Source organism: Tauraco erythrolophus, chromosome 14 (assembly GCF_009769465.1).
Source record: "Tauraco erythrolophus isolate bTauEry1 chromosome 14, bTauEry1.pri, whole genome shotgun sequence".
Taxonomy (NCBI): domain Eukaryota; kingdom Metazoa; phylum Chordata; class Aves; order Musophagiformes; family Musophagidae; genus Tauraco; species Tauraco erythrolophus.
Window position 1 is genome coordinate 20859822 of NC_141478.1, and position 19993 is coordinate 20879814.

Below are 19993 nucleotides of genomic sequence, written 5' to 3' on the forward strand. Positions count from 1 at the left end.
ACAGATTAAGAAGTCAAGATTTTGCATTCCAACTATCTATAGGAAATAGGGTTTTTTTATTATTTCAAGTTTTCATAAAAATCCATAATTATTGAAATCAAAGTTACAGAAGAAAGTTCGTAACTTTTTATTGATTTTATTTCTTTTGTCTTTCTTTTTTTCCCCCCCTCTGTTGTTTTTCCCTCTCAGAGTTATAGCTGACACCAGAGTCCATCAGACAAAGTCCTTACAAACACAGGAGTCCTGAAGACATCGGCTGAATGTTTTCCTGGTATAAAGAAGAGGAGGAGGAGAAAGAGGTGGTGACAGTGCGGGTGCAGTGGGTTTGGACAGGGGCAGAGGGCGTGGTGGAAGGAGAGAGGTCGGTATGTTTGTAGCAATGTTTGTTTTTTAATTATTTTTTATTTGTTCATTTGTTCTTTTTATTTTTTTTTTTTTAAAAAAAACCCACCATTATTATTTGCAAATTGTTGCCTGGTTAAATCATTTTCATGTTGAACTTGCGCGGCGCGTCGGCAGAGCTGATGCCCGCGTCGGACTTGCGTGGCACGTACTCGATTTCAATGTTGTGCTTGGTGTTGCCTTTCCCCCGGCTCCACAGGAAGAGGAGCACCAGACAGAAGAGCACGACGCCCAGGAAGGAGATGAAGCCCATGGTGGTGGCGATGATGAGAGTCTTGATGTCAAAGGGGAAAGGCACGGTGGCGCGCGTGCTGTTGGCATCGCTCTCGTTGGGCTGGTTGGAGATGAACGCGAAGGTCTTGTTGGGCTGGTGGGGCCAGTCTGGGGAGTAGCTGCGCACGTGCAGGTGGGCCAGCATGGTGTCGTTGCCACCCGCGTTGCTGGCGATGCATAGGTAGGTGCCGTTGTCCTGGATCTGGGCGTAGCGCACCTCCAGTGTGCCGTCAGGGAAGACAGTGAGCCGCCCGTTGGTTTTGGTAGAGATGAGGTGCTTCCGGGGGGAGAGCCACATGATGGTGGGGGGTGGGTCCCCATCTGCCCGGCAGACGAAATGGACCGTGTGGCCTTCGTCAACAAAGATCTGCTGAGGTTTGCGGTCCCGTATCCGTGCTCGGCGGCAGGTGAAGTAGTTGGGCAGGAGGACGTCGGGGAAGTCTTTGAACTCCTTGCCCTGGACGAATTCGGGGGTGGAGCAGGTGGGCTGCTGCTTGTTGAAGTTCAACCTCCATCGCCGCCGGAAAACCCAGAGCAGCCGACAGTCGCAGGCTAAGGGGTTGTTGTCGAGGATGAGCGTCTCCAGGTTGCCCACCGAGTGGAAGGCCGACTCCTCCAGGGTGGTCAGCAAATTCCCCGACACGTTCAGGATGCGCAGGTAATTGAGGCCGCGGAAGGCAAAGGGCTCGACCATGGTGAGCTGCCCTCCCACCAGCTGGATCTCCTGCAGCCTGAGCAGGTCATGGAGCATGGAGCCCTCAATGGTGACAATGGGGTTGTAGGACAGGTTCAGGAACCGGAGGTAAACCAGGTGCCTCACTGACACATACGGGATGGACGTCAGGTTGCAGTGGGTGATGGACAAGGAGGTCAGGTTCAACCCGTAGAGGCAGTTGGACGTCATAGTATCCAGGTAGGGCCAGTGTGAGATCTCGAGGACCTTGAGCCGGTACAGCCTCTTGAATGAGTAATCTCGGATGGTGTTGATGTTCAGATGGCGCAGCCGCAGCACGATCAAGCCATGAAGGTGAGACAGGGCCTCCGTGGGGATGGAGGTCAAGTTGCATTTCTCCAGGGTCAGCTGCTCCAGGCTGTTGAGGCCGCTGAAGGCCCGGTGGGAGATGTAGACAAGGTCGTTGTCCCCCACCTCCAAAGACTTCAGGTTGTACAAGTCCTGGAACATGTAGTCTAGGAGGATCACAATTTTGTTCTCACTAATGTCTAGCTTGGTAAGGTTGCTGAGTCCGGTAAACACCCCCAAGGGGATCAGCTTGAGTCTGTTACTCCTGAGCCCCAGCGTCCTGAGGTTGAAGAGGTTGTTGAAAGCCCCAGGTTCGATGGCACTGATAATGTTCTCGTTTAGCTCCAGCTCCTCCAGGTGAGGGTAGTTGGCAAATTCATCCTGGTTGAGCGTCTTGATGCGGTTCTTGCCCAAGTCCAGCAGCCTGGTCTCAGTTGGGATCCCCTCTGGCACAACCATGAATCGCTTCCGGTGGCACAGGACGGCGCGCTCCTGGGCAGAGCACTCGCAGCGCGGCGGGCAGCCTGTGGCAGAGCCGGACAGGATGGATCCCAGCATCAGGAGGAGAATCGGCTGCCAGCAGGCCAGGATTGGGCTGCGCATACTCGCCTCCCCAGCTACCATCCTATCTCTCACCTGCAGGTAACACGGGGGAGAGAAAGAGCGAGGCGGACGTGAGCACATGACGGGCACGACCGCGGTAAAAGGCTCACCCTCCGGGTAGAGCTGATGTTAAGGTGAAAGGCACTGCCGAGGCAGAGCAGAGGTTCTCGTTTCCAGCTGAAATCCAGCCCTTTGGCTGCAAGACCAGCTTTCCTCCCCACCCCCCCAGCTTTCCACTCGATGATTGAACATGCACAGACTTTGAGTGAAAAGCCTTGAGGAATCTGTGTCAGACAGATCTCACTTCCTCGGCTTCTTAAAAATAAATAAATTAATACTAAACAAATCTATCTACATCCTATTTTAAGCTCTTGAAATTATTCCGTTCCCTGTAGATGGAGCTGGAATATAAAGGCTACTTTGCAAACACAGAGGAGCTGAGCGCAGGATCGAGCATCTGGGGGAACCCCGCTTGGAGTCGGCTGGCAGCGAGGTGCCCGAGCAGGGAGCGACGGTGACAGCTCCCTGGGGACTGGTCTCCGTCCTCCACGCTCCCCCAGGCTCCGCAGCAGCCTGGTTTCGGTGTCCCCCCGCGGTTAGTCCTTTGCTTCCCGCCATGCCTGCCCGCACGGCGCAGACCACCACTGCCCTCGGAGAAACGGCAACTGCTCCGTGTATCCACGGAGTGAGCTACGGCCTGATGTGGGTCCGGGGGTGCTGCGGGGTAAGGGGGATCTGCCCAGTGCCAGCTGGGAAAGGCCTGGCCTCCTGCTGCCTTCCCTGGGGAGCACTGGGAGAACCACTTGGGGGTTATGGTCTGGCTCGTGCCCCAGCCCAGACCGCCCCGGCCCATCGGCGAGCGGAAGCGCACGCTCCCTGTCATGCCGCCTCCGTTGCATTTATTTCCTTGTTGCTCGAGCTGTTATGAGGGATGAGATCATATTAATATTGCATATTAGATGTACAGCTACTCCGGACCACGTTGGTATCCGTTGTTACGTGTACACTCGGCACTGCTTCCACTAATGCTATTTATGGCTATCGCTGAACACACTCAATACATTACTTCCATTGGCTCCGTTTGTAGCCATCATTATACATCCTCTGCTCTGGCACGATTTATGGGTCCGGTACGTATTCTGCGCCTTACTTCCATTGCGTCTGTTTATATTCATCATTTCATACAGATATATGACCCAAGTATAACTTTTGTTCCCCAAAAATTATTCAAAATTTCTTTGCAAGATACAAGGATGAAGGATGATGGACTGGCCGTAAAAACGTCCACCAGCAACATCTCAGAAGCCACCAGGCCTTGGCACACCAGGCGGTCTGGCTGTGAGGTCCCAGAGTCCCCACAGAAATCCTCCTGCGGTTTCCTCCCAGTTTGCTGTCCCCCTCCATCCCCTTTCCCGCTACCTCTGCAGCGGGGCAGGTCGCTGAGGCCGCCCAAAGCACATCACCCCTGAAGTGCAGGGGGGGGCGGTGCCAGGAGCTGATGCTGCACAGCTCCCCTGGCAGTGGTGCCGAGCTCCCTCCCGCCGGCCCCGGGCCAGCACATCCCAGTCCGGTGGAAATGTTTCCAGTGGGTTTGCTTGCGCCTGGGCCAGGCTGCAAAGAGCCAGTTGCCGAGTGTTTACAATCCATCATCTCCCATGTCATCGCCTCCCCGGTGCTGGGCAGCCTCACAAACCCAAGCGGGGCTGCCGCTACCGTTGCAATGCCGCTGGGTTGGGGCTGGGGCCAGGACCTGCTGGAGGTACATGCCGGTGCCCTGGAGCCAGGATGGCACCACTGGTTGGTAGCGCTCAGGCAAAGGGCTGCACATGGATTTGCTCCCCAGGCTTGGGCTGCAGCCTCAGCCGCAGCGCAGCTGCCAGGGGTTCCCCGTGCCACTGTTGCCACCTCTCCCCATGGGCAGCAAATGCCCCTTCTCTTGCCCACGAGGTGCCGGCAGCACTGCCGCTCCGCAGCCGCCTGCCGACGCGTGCCGGCTCGCTCGCAGCCTCCCTCGGCCGGCGTTTCGCAGAAAGCAATTCCCGCTCCTCGCAGCCGTGCTGAGAAAGCCATCAAAGCAAGCGAAACCCTGCATGCAAACCAAAATACAGTCTAAGGGGCTTAATTATACCAGGGCTGAAAAGACCTCAGCTCATTAGAGTGCCAGGCAGCCGGCCTTATTTGGCCGTGTTCTCTGCTGAAATTTCAGCTCTGCCCGTGCGTGCAGCCGCGCGCTGGTCCCTGCTGGGCACGGGGCGGGGGGTGAGAGCCAAATCCTGCCGCAGGGCCCTGCGCACGGCTCCCGCATCAGCCCGGGTCTCCCCTGGGCCAAATTCTGCCTCCCCACCAGCAAGAAAGGGGATTGTGACTGCAACACGTTCGGTCCTGTGCTGGTGGCCCCGCACCGGCCTCGGCGAAGGGGCAGTGGCCGGAGCCGGTGGGAGTGAAGTTGTGTCGATGGCTCAAATATAAGCAGAGACGTGAGGGATGAATAAAGCAAAATCTGCACGGTGTTACAGACGAGACGAACCCGCTTGCGTAGAATTAAAGTCTAGACACACCTCACATGTTATTAGTTCTCAGCTCAATTTAAATCCGTGATAAATGCAATCCCTGACAAAAACATCCGTAATCTTAATAGCCAGAGTCACAGAAGAGTTTTGGGAGAAAGACAATGAATAAGCTGAAAAAGACTAAGATGAGCTTTAAATCACTTCTGGTTCCAATTTGCCTCTGGCTGTTTCAGAGAGGAACATTCGTGCCTCAAGGTGAGGCGGGCATTAAGAGCTGCCCTTCTAAAAATGACTCGAATGGTGATTTCTGTGTGAGCTGAGGGCAACACCCTGTGCGTGGCATTAGTGATCGTCTCACGCCCTCCCACAGTGGCGGGACTCGCGTGCCATCAGCAAACCTCAGCCCAAAGTTAGGGCTGTCCTTTTGTCCGTCCCGCATCTGGCGCCACATGGTGCCCACGCTGGGGCCATGGGTGCCAGCCGGGCGAGGGGCTGTGGCCGCCTTGGGTGACCCTGGGGAGGGGACTCGGTGTCACCAGGGCACAGACAACAGTGACTCCTCTCAGCAGTTGCCACCTGTGGGAAACTATGAAGTGGCTGAGCCAAAGCACCACCAAGGGCTTTCCAAAAATTGACGCTCTCCCTCATGTACTCTGAGGAGGACCGTGAAATGTGCCCCAGCACCCCTCCAGGGTGTCCAGGCACGAGCTGCCAGGCAGAATCGGGCCACACGGCTGTGACGCACAGCCCAGCCCAGCCCAGGGAGAGCTGCAGCCCTCGGCTGTGAACATGGCTCATTTCTCACATGAAAAAACTGAATCGATAAGAAAGGAGCAGCTGCCCGACTCGCTGCCTTCAGGCACTGAGCAAACCAGTGCAAACCAAAGCAAAAATCACGCCCAGAGCTATGGCATCCACTGACCCCTGTCCTCGCCACCATGCCGCCTGGGGATGAGGGCTCCGAAGTACAACCCCTTCCCCCAGGGAAGCTGCTAGACTGGGCCCGAGAGGCGCAGATGGGCGCGCTGGAGCTGCGCTGCCTCGGTGCCGAACGCAGCAGGACCTGCTGAGTGTCTCCACCTGGGCACAGCGCTGGGAGGAAAGATGCTATTCTGGGACTGTGCCTGGACAAGCAGCCCGGGGCAGGGCTGGAGCACTGCTGTGCACGGGATTCGTGCTATCGTGACGGGCACAGGGTGCTCCGGCGTGGAAGGAATCGCCCCGGGAAAACCAAGCCCAGGTGAGGACCCAGGAGAGGGCCCAGGCTTGGCACCTGGGTTTGGTCCCGGGGCTGCTGCCGCCATCCTGCCCCACGGGGTGGGCAGCACACCTGGCTATGCCATTGTCATGGCTGTCCCCGGGCTGTCCCCTGCACACCGCCCCACAGGGGTGCTGGCAGTTGGGGCTGGACCGATGCTCCTCAGCACCGAGCGATCTGTCTGCTGCGCTGACAGCGAGCGAGCGGCAAAAAAATCCCCGAGTCAGCTATAACCCCCACCTGGCAGCCATAAATTACAGCACGGGAGACGTTCACCCTTGAACCAGATGCTTTCAAGAGCATCGAACGACGACAGGCAATTTAGGACGATGCAAGCCATATCCCTGGGAGGGGCCCACAGTGATGAGGGGGTTCGGCAGGGTCTGGGGAGCACATCCCCTACCCCATCCATCCCTGCAGGAGCCGACCTTGCTGCGGTGCTGGGAGGGTGCACAGGAGTGAGCCTGATCCCAGCAGCACGGGCACCCACGCTGGGCTGCAGTGTGGCTACCAGTACGGGTGCGGGGCAGCCATGGGTGCACCTCCAGCTCCATCTGCCACCTTCACATGAAGCTGCTGAGACACAGCGCTGAGCCTCAGCGCTCTCGTCTCCTCTAAGCTGCTCCAGCTAAATCAAATTTTATTGAACTTGACTACGTTTTAGAGATAAAGACTCCAGGTTTACAAATAAATATTTAACAACCTTTCCTGCTGCTAAAAGAGTTGCTTATCCAGACCCCAGGCTCTGCACTAAGTGTTCCTGTAGCTCTCTGCAAAGCAGCAAAACAAAGGGAGAAGCTTTAATTTGCCAAACACGTTCGTGCCCATTTCCTCCTCTCTCCATCATTCCCCCTGCGTCCAGCGCGCATTGGTGGGCCCTTTTGCTTTATCTCTCCTTCCTCCCCACCCCACATGCTCCCTCCTCCTCCTCCTTTTTTCCCACCCAGTTCCCGGAGACAAGTGTCGGTCACCACTGCCCTCCTCCCTGGTGCCCAGGGATGGTCAGGGATGGGTGGGAGCAGGGGCCCGAGCACACAGGGTGGAGGGGATGGTTTCCTTCCTGGGACCATGCTGGGTTTACCCAAGCAAAGAGGGAGAGCCTAAAGGATCCCCAGGCACTGCCAGGGCTGGCTGGTGGGCAGCAGACGGGGTGGCTGGAGGCACAGCGCTGGCCTGGGTGATGGAAAGCTGCCGCCACATTTCCTCTGGGCATTCATTAACGGACGGGCTGCTAATGAAGAGCATGAAAACAGGCTGCCACAGCGCAAAGGGCTGCCCTGTGTCCTCCTCCAGAAGCAGCACAGGAGGGTGTAAGAAGGGGGAGGAGCAGGCAGGGGCTGAGAAAGCCCCCTCCAGCAGTGCCTCGTTCAGGGCAGTGGGGACACACAAGAGATTTGCACAAAGCAATGAACCGTGGCAGGTTGGCCAGCGAGGGGACCACCCCCAGTCCCACCAGCCCCACGCTGCCCAGGGCCCTGGCTCCCCCTCACCCACGGCAAGCCAGGGCTCTCCAGCCGGGAGCTTTTGCTCAGCCTTCTGAAGTATCTGCTTTCAGCTGCTCGGAGGCAGGAGCCTGGAATAGGTGTGTGGCAACCTGATCTGCTCTGGCAGTTGCTCCGAGGCTGTAAAAGAGCACCAAGAAGTATTTAAGATGCAAATCCCCTTCCAGCACTGACACCGCCTGGCCGGCTCCAAATACCCCCGGCTCCCACCGGACTGCCCCGCAATGGCGTTTCCTCGTGGCCACGGGCTCTTCCGCTCAAACCGGGGTGCCCCAGGGGATTGTATGGGGCAAGCACCAAGCCAAAGGGCAGGAAAAGCAGAAAAAAGGGGAGGGAGGGATGCAAGGGGGAGGAGAAGAGCTCTAAAGAGGGCTGAGGGGCTGGGATGCTGGAGGGGAGAGGCTTTGGCCCAGCTGTCCACTGGTTTAGCTCCAGACTGTGGACAGCTTGATCCCACGAAGGGACAGATACGTATGGCGAGGGGACAATTGGGAATGGCCCAGAGCCAACCTGGAGAGTGGTTTTCAGGCTCGGCAGGCAGGTTATTGGAGCAGGGCGATGGGAAGGAGATCCTGGTCACCTCTGCAAGATGCTGAAGCTCAGAGCGGCTTTCGCTGAGGCTGTTTCTTGCTGCGATCACATCTGTGCAAGAGCTGCTCACCCTCCTCACACCTTTGCCCCTTCGTTTTTAACGTCTTTTCTCTCTCTTTGGCGGCACATGCTTCAGTGCCCCATCAGCAAAGAAAACATCCTGACAAGTGATCAATAAGTAATTGCAAAGGCAGCTGTGGATGCCCGGGGTGTAAAGCCCTGAGCTAGCAAGAGATAAACGAGGAGCGTAAGGGTGCAGCGCAGCGTGGAGCGTGGGCTCGGAGCCAGCCGCGCTCCCCTACCCATCGATGGAGGTGGCCAGGGCGCGGGCTGGCCCACCGCTGCCGCTGCCAGCTGGCAGTTCAACACTTCCCGAGTCAGGCAAGCTGGGAGGAGGCTGACTTTTTTTTCTGCTTGCAAGACAAAGAACAGGAGAGCTGTGTTTGCTGGGGGGATATCTCTCAAGGGTCGGCCTTGGGACTCCAGCACCGGAGGTGTTTTAGGCTGGGTCAGCAGGAGAGCAGGAGGATGGTGTGCGCTGGGAGGCTGCAAAGGACATGCATCAGGTAGTTGAATGGGGTTTCTCCTTTTTCTTTCTTTATTTTGGCCAACCTCCTTGGGATTCCTGCCTCTGTGGACATGGGCTGGGTCACCAGGGTGTTTCAGGTGCTCACCCGAAGGCACCCAGCTCAGGAGGCACTCAAGTGATGAGCAAGCGCTGGGCAGAGGAGGCTTCAGTATAGCACGAGGGACTCTCAAGATACATTTTCTTCCCTGTCTGTAGCTGTGAAAGGAGGATGGAAAAACCCCAGCCTCTTCTTATGGCTATGGAAACATTTGCACCGGAGAGGTGAAAGAAAGGTCTGTCCAATGACCATCTTCTGGCAGAGCCGCCAGGGTCACGATGACATTGTGAAGGCATCTCCTGCGATCTGCCTCGACATGCCCGTGGCCGGGCAAGGTGGCGTGGGACACGGCCGTCCCCGAGGCAGCGCTGGCAAAGGCCCTTTGGGGACAGCAGGGCATCGGCAGCTGCCAGGCCCTGGGCCACGATGCCCCGCTCCTGCTCATGCTGGAAGAAAACTGCCTTCTCCTCCCAGCATGGCCCAGCTGCGGCCAGCAGGCGCCCTTCCTCCTTGCACCGGAGGGAGCATTGATCTTCCCTGGGCACGGGCTTGAGCAGTACCTGAACATCTTCTGCACTCCCCTGAGCTCCCCAGCAGCCCTCCGAGCAGCCCTGGCACCAGCCCTGAGCAGCAGCAGTAGATTCTGGGCTGGAGGACAGGGGACAGCGTGGGCAGCCCGGCCATCCTGCCCACCAGCTCCGCACAGCCCCGGTGCTGCTGAATCAGCCCAAGCACAGCCGTACGGTGCCAGTGCTGAACCCTGCGTTTCTGTCAGGGCAGGACACCACCTGATCCAGTGTGGATGCGGCTGGTACAAAGCCACCCCGCTGCCAGAGCGCGATTGCTCCAGATCAGGAGCAGATGGCATTTCTGTACGGGCTCGTCTCCATGCCTGGTCTGGCAACCAGTGGCTTCCCGCTCCCCCAGACCCAGGCACCAGCCCCTGGGGATGGTCCCGGTGCCACAGCCAGTGCCAGCGTCCCAGCAGCGAGGTGAGCAGGCCCTGCCAGGCTGAGCCACTGCTCCGGGCAATCCCAATGCACAAGCCACACCTGGGAGCACCCACGAAGGGCCCGGCAGGGGCGGCTGTCTGGCACCAAGACAAGCTGCTCCCTCCCTGCCTGGGGACATCCCATCCCTTCCAGCCATCAGCCTCTGTCAAACCATGTCTGAGCTGCTGCCTCCCTACTCTGTCCCTGCCACTGCTTGAAGGCGGGAACCCTGGATGGAAGTCCCAAATGCTGCACAGCTGCAGCAAGCGGGGTCCAGCAAGCGCATCCCGAGCCTGCGGTGCCACCGAGCAACGCTGCTGCCAGGGACTGGTCACGATCCTTACGCTCAATTTAAGCTTAGACCATACTTTCGGCACCACTTCTGTTCCCAAGCCACATTCCTTAAATACCCCACAGCCAGCACAGGATACCTAGAAAAGTACAAGGGCTGCTCCGGAGCGTGCGTCTTCCCCTGGAAACCTTTGGGATAATAGCGAGAGGACTTCAGAGGACATAAACCTGGCAGCTTCGCTGACTCCAGAGAAACCTGCTGATTTACCTCCCTTTAAGGACCGGCCTTGATATTTTTATACTGCTGCCTAAAATAAGCGGCCTTGGAAGCCTTTCGGGAGAAGCCGACTGCAGCCCAGCCCAGCAAAGATGGCTCGGTGATAACCCACTGGTGGGACAAGCTGCACGGGGCAGTGAGGGCATGTGTGTGCCATGCTGCCAGGAGCCACAGCCCTGCCAGTGCCGGGCGGCATCGGCAGAGCCGTCCCTGCCCCGTCTCCCGCCGGGATGCAGGGGCAGAGCGGGGAGGGGGGCTCGGGCAGGGGCATGGCTGTGTTTTGAGGCACTGCGATAGATGAAAGCCCCGGTCCTCTCCATCCACCTCCTTTCCCGACTCCTTCCCGCAAGCCAGATTGATCTCTCTCCCCCTCCATTATTAAGTTTTGTTCACAAAACAACAAATTTAGTGCCGCAGGAGTTTCCAGAAAGAGAGAAGTGGAGAAAAAAGGGAGCCAAAGAAAGCATAAGCAATGGCAAACGCGGAGAGAAAATTCCTCTTCCCAGCCTGGCTTTCTCTGTGCTGGTTTTACATGTATAATTCTTTTTTCTTTCCCCCTTTCTCGCTTGTTTGATTTTTGCATTATTTATGGCTTGTCTTCAGGGCCTGTATTTGCTGTTATTGTTTCATTCAACAATAAAATAGATTAGATAAAAACAAACTGTGCTGAGCCACGGCTGAGCCCGCCTGTCCTGCAGTCAGCCGGGCAGAGCGGGCGCTGCGGGTGCGAGCGGCCGGGCAGTGCCAGCCAGCTGGGGACGAGGGCTCGCCTCGCCAGCCCTTCCCAGCCCAAATCCCTGCCAGCAAGGAGGTGCTGTGGGATGTGGCCTGCCCAGCATTCGGGCTCTGGGCCCTGCCAGCCCCATGGATACATGTCCTCTGCAGGTATGGGGGCTAGGCATAGAGCTCCTGGGGTCCTGGCACCGCACCCAAACCTCAAACATCCACCAGGCAAGAAGGAAAAGGTGGGAAATGCTGGTTGAGAGGAGAAAATGAAGCACTGAAAACTCTGGGATTTTTCAGGGTAATTTCATGAAATCCAACGCACTGATTTCACTAGTGAGGGTGCCCCAAGCTGAGCCGGCGCTGGCTCGGGGTGCTGTGCCTCCAGCAAATCTCAGCCCCAGGCACTTTGGGAACACCGTCCCACAGCATCGTGCTGGGGAAGGGCTCTGTGCCGGCCAGGCAGTGCTGCCCCACAGCTGCGGAGCAGCTGGAGCAGGGGCGAGAAGCACAGCCGGTGTAATGCCTATGATAGGGGCTTGGCCGTGCCACGGGAAGCCTTGCTGTTCCCTGGCCTCTTCTGTCTTCCAGCGGGCGAGCGCGCTGAGCCTGTGGGCACAGAGAAGGAGGAGGGACCCACCATGGGGATGGAGCGGTTCCCCGCTGCCCTGGATGGAGGGCTGCTTTGGGGTGGCTTTGTTGTGTTTGGCTAGAGCTGAAAGAGATGCTTTCCACCCCTTCCTCCTTCTCCCCAGCGATGCTGATAATAATACAGAGACTGCGCTCTGCGCTGTATGTGAGAACAAAAGTAATCACGGGGAAACACAGTGCATAGAAATTAAATCGGAAATGCAAGGCCAGGGTTTCCATTTCGGTTCAGCTTCTGTATCGTTTCCCATTGAAAAGGATAAACAGGCTGAGCACAAATCAGTTTAATGGCAGCACCTAATGGCAGCGCAACTCCATGTTTCCCAGAGCAAATCGTAGCTCAAGCCCAAAGCGTCGGTGTGATACGCGGAGCGCCGGCTCCGTGGGACAGCCATGGCATGGCACAGCCCCAGCTGAGCGCTGGGGGCCCCCGCAGGACTTGCTGCCCTCAGCGGCAATGCTGAAATAACCCAGTTCACCAGGGAGCAAGAGGGGCTGGTGACTCTCTCCGGGCTCGGAGATGCTGGTGGACCCTTGCCTGCCTGATTCCCAGCAGAAAAGAGGCATCCCATTGGGTGTCCCCCACCTCCCCGAGGTCCTGGCAGCAGACTGGCACCCACTGGGAGCTTGCAGAGCTGTGCCAGGCTGCTCTCCCCAGCATGGGCCGGGCAAGGAGGTTTTCACGCTGCTCACCACTGTGGTCCTAATTCCTTTCCTTCATCTGGCTCCTACACTGCACGCTCATTGAAAGCACAGCTACAGCTGCCATTTATTTCTCCTACATACTCCTCGTTGCTGTGCCTCGCTCCGTGGTACGCTGCACCAGCCTCTTGGCAGCAGAGCCGGGGCAGCAGCAAGCCACCAGGCCAGTGCTCGCCTGTAACGCCTGCCCTGGCTCCCCACGCTCACATTTTGGGTTAGACCGTATCAATTTGGCTCTCTGTGCCTGCCCCCAATCCAAAGGGGCAGTAGGAAAAGGTCAGGCTCAGGTTCAGGAGGAAAAGGTTTGTCCACGTGCCTGTGCAGAGGGTAAGAAAAGCCTCTGAGAATGCTCAGACTTCGCTCACCACCCCCAGGTTGCCTCTGAGGTCTAAATCAGTTGTTTCCCGTTTCACACTCGACATCTCAAATCCAAACAATGAGCTGAAAGAATAGATCACGTCAAAATATTTCTGCTTCTCCCTCCTACGAGAATTCCCCATCAGAGACCAATCCAATTAAGGTGCTGGTTATGAAATTAACCATAATTACAAGAGCGATATTTAATGTTTTGCATTCTGATGAAGAAATGGAATGGAAATGACAAAAAAAAAAAAAGAATCATGAGTCCTACTGAGATAACTAAGAGCAATATAGGGGGATGTGGGAAAAAGGGCTGCCAGGGGCGCAAGGGGCTGGGCTGCACCACAGGCACCCGGCCCAGGAACCCCACAGCAGCGAGGGCAGGGCCTGGGAGCCCATGGGTGCATCCCTCAGGGAGCGGTGCTCAGCCTGTCCCCAAAAGCAGGGATCAGCCCAGCCTGATGGCTCCCAGCGGGTGTTTTGCCATTTGAGCATCACTCGGATGCTGTTGGGCCGCATGTCCTTGCCCTGTCCTTGCTCCACTCCCTGGCTCACCCGCAGGACCGTCCCCAGCTCAGGACACTGACCCCAGCCCTGAGACAAGGGACATGTGAGCGTCAGTGGGTACAGCCTTTGGCCTCTGACCAGGATACCTGGGTGCTCCTCTGGAGCCCAGGAGAGTCATGTCCATGTGTGGACACAGGTCCACTGCAGGATGCCGTGGGCACCGAAAGGCTGACCAGTGCATAGAGACACGTGAAAAAAAATTACAGAAGAAAACATGCAGAATGGTTAAACAGAGGCCATTTCTGTGCTTAACTGGGAGAACAAACAAAACTAAGCCAAGCTCCCTGGCCTCTAAGACAGGGATGCTGACCTGCTGCCTAGCCTGGTCCCATGCTCAGTTAGATGTTGTTTGGATGGGGGTCTGGGGCCGTGGAGGAGAAGGGATGGTGGCTGAGGTGCTGGCGAGGCCAGAGGGAGGGCTGAGCTGCTGGTGGGGCTCATGGCAGGGCTCCCCCCAGCACAGCCACACTGCTGCTGGCGCATCAGTACTCTCTGTGCATCCTCTTGGCAGGACAAGGCATGGCCCGCAGGGGTTCTCTTAGTCACTCCTAACTGCTGCTCCTGCAATGTGGGAATCACCTGGGTCTTGCCCCAGCACAGCCGTTAACTCCAGTGGTGTGGGGTCTCTGCTCAAGCTGGGCACTCCTGCCACTGTCCCCCCTTCCTGAGCCAGCCGGCGTGACCTGCTGCTCTCAGGGACGGAGGGAACCTCATGCTCCTGCCCGGGCTAAAGAGCAGACGAAGCTCTCGGTGGCATTTATCAGCGCTTATTCAATTGCCCGGGTCAAGCTGACAATTAACGCTGCCCGCTCAGACACGGCCACCTTTGTGCGACCCGTCTTTCTCTTGGCTCACCGTGCCAAGGCGGGGGCAAAGGCCAGACTGCACTGCTGACAGTGCCCCCGGGGCCAGGGAAACACTGAGGGGGCTGCGGCTGCTGTTTCTTGCCTTCCCCAAGCCAGCCCTGTCCTCGGATGCTCCTCACCCTCTCTGTATCACACATGCCCCGACACTGTCCCAAAGGCTGCAGGTCCAAACAGCCACCAACACTGGCTGTTAGTACGACGTGTCCCCAGCCAGGGTCACAAGGAGCTGGGACACGTGGCGAAGGCATGGCAATCTCTCTCCGTCCAGCCATTCCCTTTCACAAGCTCCAATTTTTACTCCCCCAGATGCAGAGAGACGGGGGGGGGGGGTGGGGTGGAAATTGACTTAGAAGAAAATTGAGGCCGTGGCCTTCAGTTGCTTTCTCCCTTTATTTTTCTTGGGTTGTTTGATTTAAGCATTTGCCACTCTCTCCTCTGCGATCCCAGCCTTCCCCCCTACCTGACAAGCTCTTCTGGCTCTATTCCCACCAAAAGCCATTTCTGCTCGTGCTAGGATAAACCCCGCTCAGAAAAGGGAGGAGAGCTGCTGACTCAGTGCATTGGATATGTTTGAGAGCCAGGCAAACACCCTCCCTTGCCGAGCCGTGCCGCGACTGGCACCGCCGGCTGTGCCCTCCTCTTGTTGGCCTGTACCATGGAAAGAGAGTCAATATGAGCCAACAGTGCCGCTAGCATCCACCCCAGCGCCAGCGCTGCCCAAGCAAACTGCCCAAGGGGCCACAAGCCTTGGGGGGACCCAAGGGCTGGCAGGGCTCGGCTGAGGCGACACAGAAAAGTGTCTCTCCAGCAGTTTTCACACCTGAAACTTCTCAAAAGAGTTGGTGGAGTCGAATTTTCCTCCAGATGGACGTTCACGGAGATGTGCCTACTGCAAACACGTCCTTCTCTGCCTCGAGGGGACGGGTCCAACCCCCAGCCCCGACACAGGTGTCACCCAGAGCTGTCACAGCAGCCCCCACCCAAGAGCCATCCAACACACCCAGGCCCGTCACTGCCCAGTGACAACCACAGACATGAGGCAGCACCTGATGGGGTGCATTAATCCTCAACAAACCACGATAGGTTCAGTTGTGCTTTATAATTCAGCAACCGTAATTACACTATAATTACACTATAATTGTGGCGTTATTATAAAGTGATTTATCAACCTCTGAAATTAAACTTCAAGTTACAGGATTTTATACTTGTTACGTACATAAAGCAGGACAAACTTCGGCATCATTACAGTGACTGTATTAAGTAGGAAACTAAAGGAATAAGTCGTCGTTCAGTCATGCTGTTAACCTTCCAGTGATATGAAACAGTGGTAATTAGAGGTATCACAGAGTAATTACATTATAGGTGTAGGGTAACTGCAGCATGGTACGGTATTACAGAAATACACTCGTTCGTTTTGTAATTAATCCCTCCCCAAAAAGGCTTGGAAAAACCTGACTCTTCGCCAGGTGCTGTAAATGCAGCTCCACTATCTCCGCCAGCCGCTTCCTGCCCATCCCGGGGGAGCCTCAGTGAAAGCTGGGGCTGCCCAAGCACCCGGTGCAGGCAGGTGCCCCTGCCCACAGCCCTGCCAGCTCCGAGCTGCTGGCCGGGGGCGTACAGCCGAGAGAGGGGGAGAAGCCCCCTCCTGCTATCTGGTAACGTGCACAGCCTCCACCAGGGAGTGTCCGTCCCCAGCGCTGGGGAGGGAGCGGAAGGGCCTGGCTATGGGGAAAATCGCCCCAGCATGTCTGTAGGAGGACAAGGAGGCTTTAGCCCAGGGACACATTTGTCTCTCGGCCTTGCTCACCAGCCTTGCCAGGCTAAGAGCTTCAGAGACCACGTCTCCTCCATGGTATTAAGCTACCAAGCCAACGTGCTCCAGCAAGGAGCCAGGAGCAGCAGGCGAGAAGGCACGGCCAGCCCAGACATCTCCTCCCCCCAAGCCTCAGCCCACGCTGCTGGGATGGGTGGAGGGCTGAGCAGGGCTTTGTGCACCAGGAGATACCTCTTGGCTCCGTGGCACCTGGGACAGGCACAGGGCACTTGCACTCGGGAGAGGTCTGGGAGAGGGGCAAGGCGTGCACCTGAAACCAGGAGAGCGGAGCGGATGCGGAGGAAGGGGGTTGAACAAAGGTTTGGGTGGCGGTGCCGGCGTGGGGCTGGGATAGCTGCCTTTGGGGTGGGGATGGGTTGGGCAGCACAGGCAGCCCTGGTAAGGTCCTTTCAGCCCCACGCCGGCTGGAGGCACGGCCAGAGGCACGGCCACGCCGCTGCTCCACAGCCATCTCTGGCAAGCGTGAAGGTCAGGTCAGGGCTGCTGCAAGTGGCAGAGCGGGGAGGAGAGGGTTAAGGCTGGCAGAAGGGCTGGGACGGGGATGTAGAAGGGATATCATTTCAGAGCCGGGCTGGGCTCTTTAGGCGGTGCAGAGGAAGAGGAGATGGAGGGAGAAGAAGATCTGTGGAGCCAGTCTGCTCCTGGGGATGCCTGAATTGCCCTGCCCCACGCTCGCCCCGTGGGCTGAGACCCGGAGAAGAGCGTGGGCTAGGGGCGAGCGCAGGGCTGCAGGCCAGCAGGTAGAGTTGCTCGCTGGAAAGGGCGTTTGCTGGGGAAGGACCGTGGATGGCGACGGCTCGGGTGGTAGCTGGGCTAGTGGCAGGCAGAGGCAGGCAGCAGAGCCTCGGCTTCGCCAACCAGCACACACCTGCGGCGAGGAGACCTGATCCCACCGGTGCCCACGCTCACGCTCACCCGCTGGCCCTCCCTCCTGGTGCAAATCACTTTCACGGCACCAACACTCCCATTTCTTCTCGGAGGTGGCACCTCCAGCACCTGGAGAGAACCGTGCCTCTGCCCTTCGCTCGGGGCTGTTTATACATCCAAGGCGCAAGGTGAAAAATCCGATAACCTACACACGGCATCAGAGAGCAACAAGCAACGGCACTGCCCGGGACGGCTCCCAAAGCAGGCTCTTGGGCATCCTCACAATCCCAGCTGCCCTGTGGAGCCCCTTCAACATTAACCCCTTCTTTTTTTCTGCCAGATGCAAACCGAAGGCTGAGCCCACGCTGGCAGCCTGACCCTCCCCAGCATCTCCAATTCTCCAGCCTGGCTCCTGTGCGCGGCGCTCAGCCCGGGGGGGGGACCCTTCGGTGCCCCCAGAGCTCTCCCGGAGCCTGAGGGATCATCCCATCCGGCAGTAACTCCCCACGGCCCGACTCACCTACCTCCAGGCTGGGGGGCTGGTGATGGAGAGGTGAGCCCCCGCCCTGAAAAAATTACCCCCTATGGCTCCTGCCTCCAGCCTGGTCACTCAGGGCTGGTCAGCTCTCCCGGCCCGTATTTAACCCTTCGTGCCTCTGCCTTAGGAACAGGCAGAGGGGCCGATTCCTCCTCTTGAATTAACCCTTGCTGGCTGGGGAGCTGGGCACAGCCTGCTTGAGGGCTGTTCGCCCTGCGCCCGAGCCAGCCCTGGCAGGTAGCGCTGTCCCGGCCATACCCTACCTGAATATGTAATCTGCTCCAGACCGGCTAACTCATCTGCTTAACTACTGGGGGGAGGAGGAGGAGAGCCCCCACATCAGGATGCAGCTCTGCGTTCGCCTCAGCACCACCGAGCCCCAGCCCTTCGCTGGGCGAGTCAGCCTCGGGTGGCCGGGACCCCAGCCCCGCAGCCCGGCCCCGCCTGGCTCCAAGCTGCCTGTTCCCGCAGGGGCTGGGCAGGGGCTGCGGGGAAGGGCAGGGGAGAGGCGCAGGGGTGCTGGGGAGGAGATGGGCAGAGGGAAGACGCCCGGGCAGAGCAGGGCGGTGGAGGCGGCAGGATCAGCACCGGAGAGGCTGGAGGACAGCAGGGCTCGGGGCACACGTTCCCCTCCCGCCCCACGCCCCGCGGCAGGCAGCCCCGGCAGCCCCCGGCCCCGCTGTCCTTCCCCTCCCCTCCCCGCCCGGCGGTGCCCGCACCGCTCCCCGAGACCCGGACCCGCACCCCGGGGCGCGGTGCAAACCCGGCCCCGGCGGGCACCCGCGGCACGCACACACACACACGCCCCCCCCCCCCTCCGTGCCCTCCCCGGTGCACGCACGAAGTTCCCAGCCCGGCGCCTCCGAGCGCGGGTCCGGCCCCAGGGCAGCGGCGCGGGTCCAGCCCGAGGGGACGGAGCCCCCAGCTCCCCCGCACCGCCGGTACCGCCAGCCCCGGTCCCCCCGCTCCAGCATCCCCGCCCCGCTTACCTGCATCTCATTCTCGCCGGCGATCTCCTTCGGTCAGAAATGGCATCTCCCCCGGCCCCCACCCCCTCCGCCAAAACCTCCACCTGCAGTAACGCAGCTCCCCCTCTCCGCAGCGACAGCACGAGAGGCGGCGGCGCTCCCGGGTCCGAGCCGCCCCCCCAGCCCCGAGCCCGGGGGAGGGCCGGGCCGGGCACGGGGCCGCTCCGGGGCCGCCCTAGGGACGCTCGGCGACCGGCTGCCTCCCCTCCGCACCCGCCGGGCGGCGGCCGGCGGCGGCGGCGGCGCTGCGGGGCGGCGGTGGCGGCATCGCCCCACCGGGCGGGCTGGCACGGCCCGGGCTCCGCACGCCCGCTGCCGCCGGCCGGGTCTGCCGCGGCGGGGCCGGGCTGGCAGCCGCCGCCGCTCCGGCCCCCGCCTCCCCTCCGGGAGGAGCCGCCGGCGGGCGCGGGGCGGTGCGCGGAGCGGCGCGGGGACGGGAGCGGCGGCGGCGGCCAGTCCCCTCCTCCCGCCGCCTCCCCCGCTCCAGCGCGGCGAGGGGAGGCGAGAGCCGGGGGGCGGGGGTTGCGGGCCCCGCCGGGGCCGGGGCTGCGGGGCGGGAGCGGCCCCACCCCCCCCCTCCCCGTCCCCCGCGGGTCGCGGTGCTTTTCGGGGAAGAAGGGCCGCGGGCTCCCTCGCACGGGCGAGGGTGCAGACCGAGCGCCCGCCCCCGCGATCTGGCGGCAAAGCGGGGCCGGGAGCCGTCGGGGGCTGGTCGGCCCCGGTGGCCCTCGCAGAGGAGCGGAGGGCACCTGCAGTCCCCGCTCCGCCGCCGCGAGTGCGGCCTCGTCGCCCGCAGAGGACGGACGAGGGCAGCGCTGCCGGTCGCCCTCGCTCCGGTGCCCGGCGCTGCCTGAGCCTGCTGGGGCATGACGCCGGGCTACCCTGGAGACTTCAAAGCGCTCCGTCCTATAGCAGCTACCTCTGCACAGCCTTTTGCTCCTCTTTTTTCATTGCCCCCCCTCAAGCACATGAGAGCAAAAGGGCTGCAAGGGGTGGGGGTGACACCTCTGAGGACTGGTCTGGGACCTGGTGATCCCAAAAGCCTCCTCGGGAGGCTCGGCGCACGCTGAGCTGGTGGTATCTCATTCAGGACTAAGCACACGACTTCCCGAGTGCTGCCCACTGCTTCACCCGCTTCCATAATGGACACTGATTTATCGAGCAGCATTAGCAGATTTGCCCAGCGCTGGCTCTTCCAGCGGAGGCTGATTTCTCCGGCAGTAATGGACACAAACTTTGCTTCTAATGTGCACTTTCCCCTCCTGCTTCCTCTCGGCAGGGCTCTCCTGGGGCACTTCCCGCTCCATCCTGCTGCTACCCAGCTGTCCCCGCAGCGTGGCCGGCCATGGGCCAAGGCGGGCCCTAGGCAGCTGCACCAGGGCCTTCTGTGCTGGCACAGGCTGGGGCCGAAGGCTCTGTGGGAGTCCCTTCACTGGGTCCCAGGAGCCTTCCCTTGGACAGCTCTTTCAGCCGGTGGGAGCTGTTGAGGAAGACGATGGCTTGGCCTTCCTCCA

General features: G+C 59.5%; 1 protein-coding gene across 1 annotated transcript in view; it reads right to left on the reverse strand.

Moving 5' to 3' along the window:
- Nucleotides 1-478: 478 nt before the first annotated feature.
- Nucleotides 479-19993, reverse strand: part of LINGO1 (leucine rich repeat and Ig domain containing 1) — a 132676-nt gene continuing 113161 nt past the window's right edge. The window contains exon 4 of the mRNA XM_086620445.1: nt 479-2332. Coding sequence (XP_086476571.1) covers nt 479-2332 — 1854 coding nt within the window. The remainder of the gene's footprint in view (nt 2333-19993) is intronic.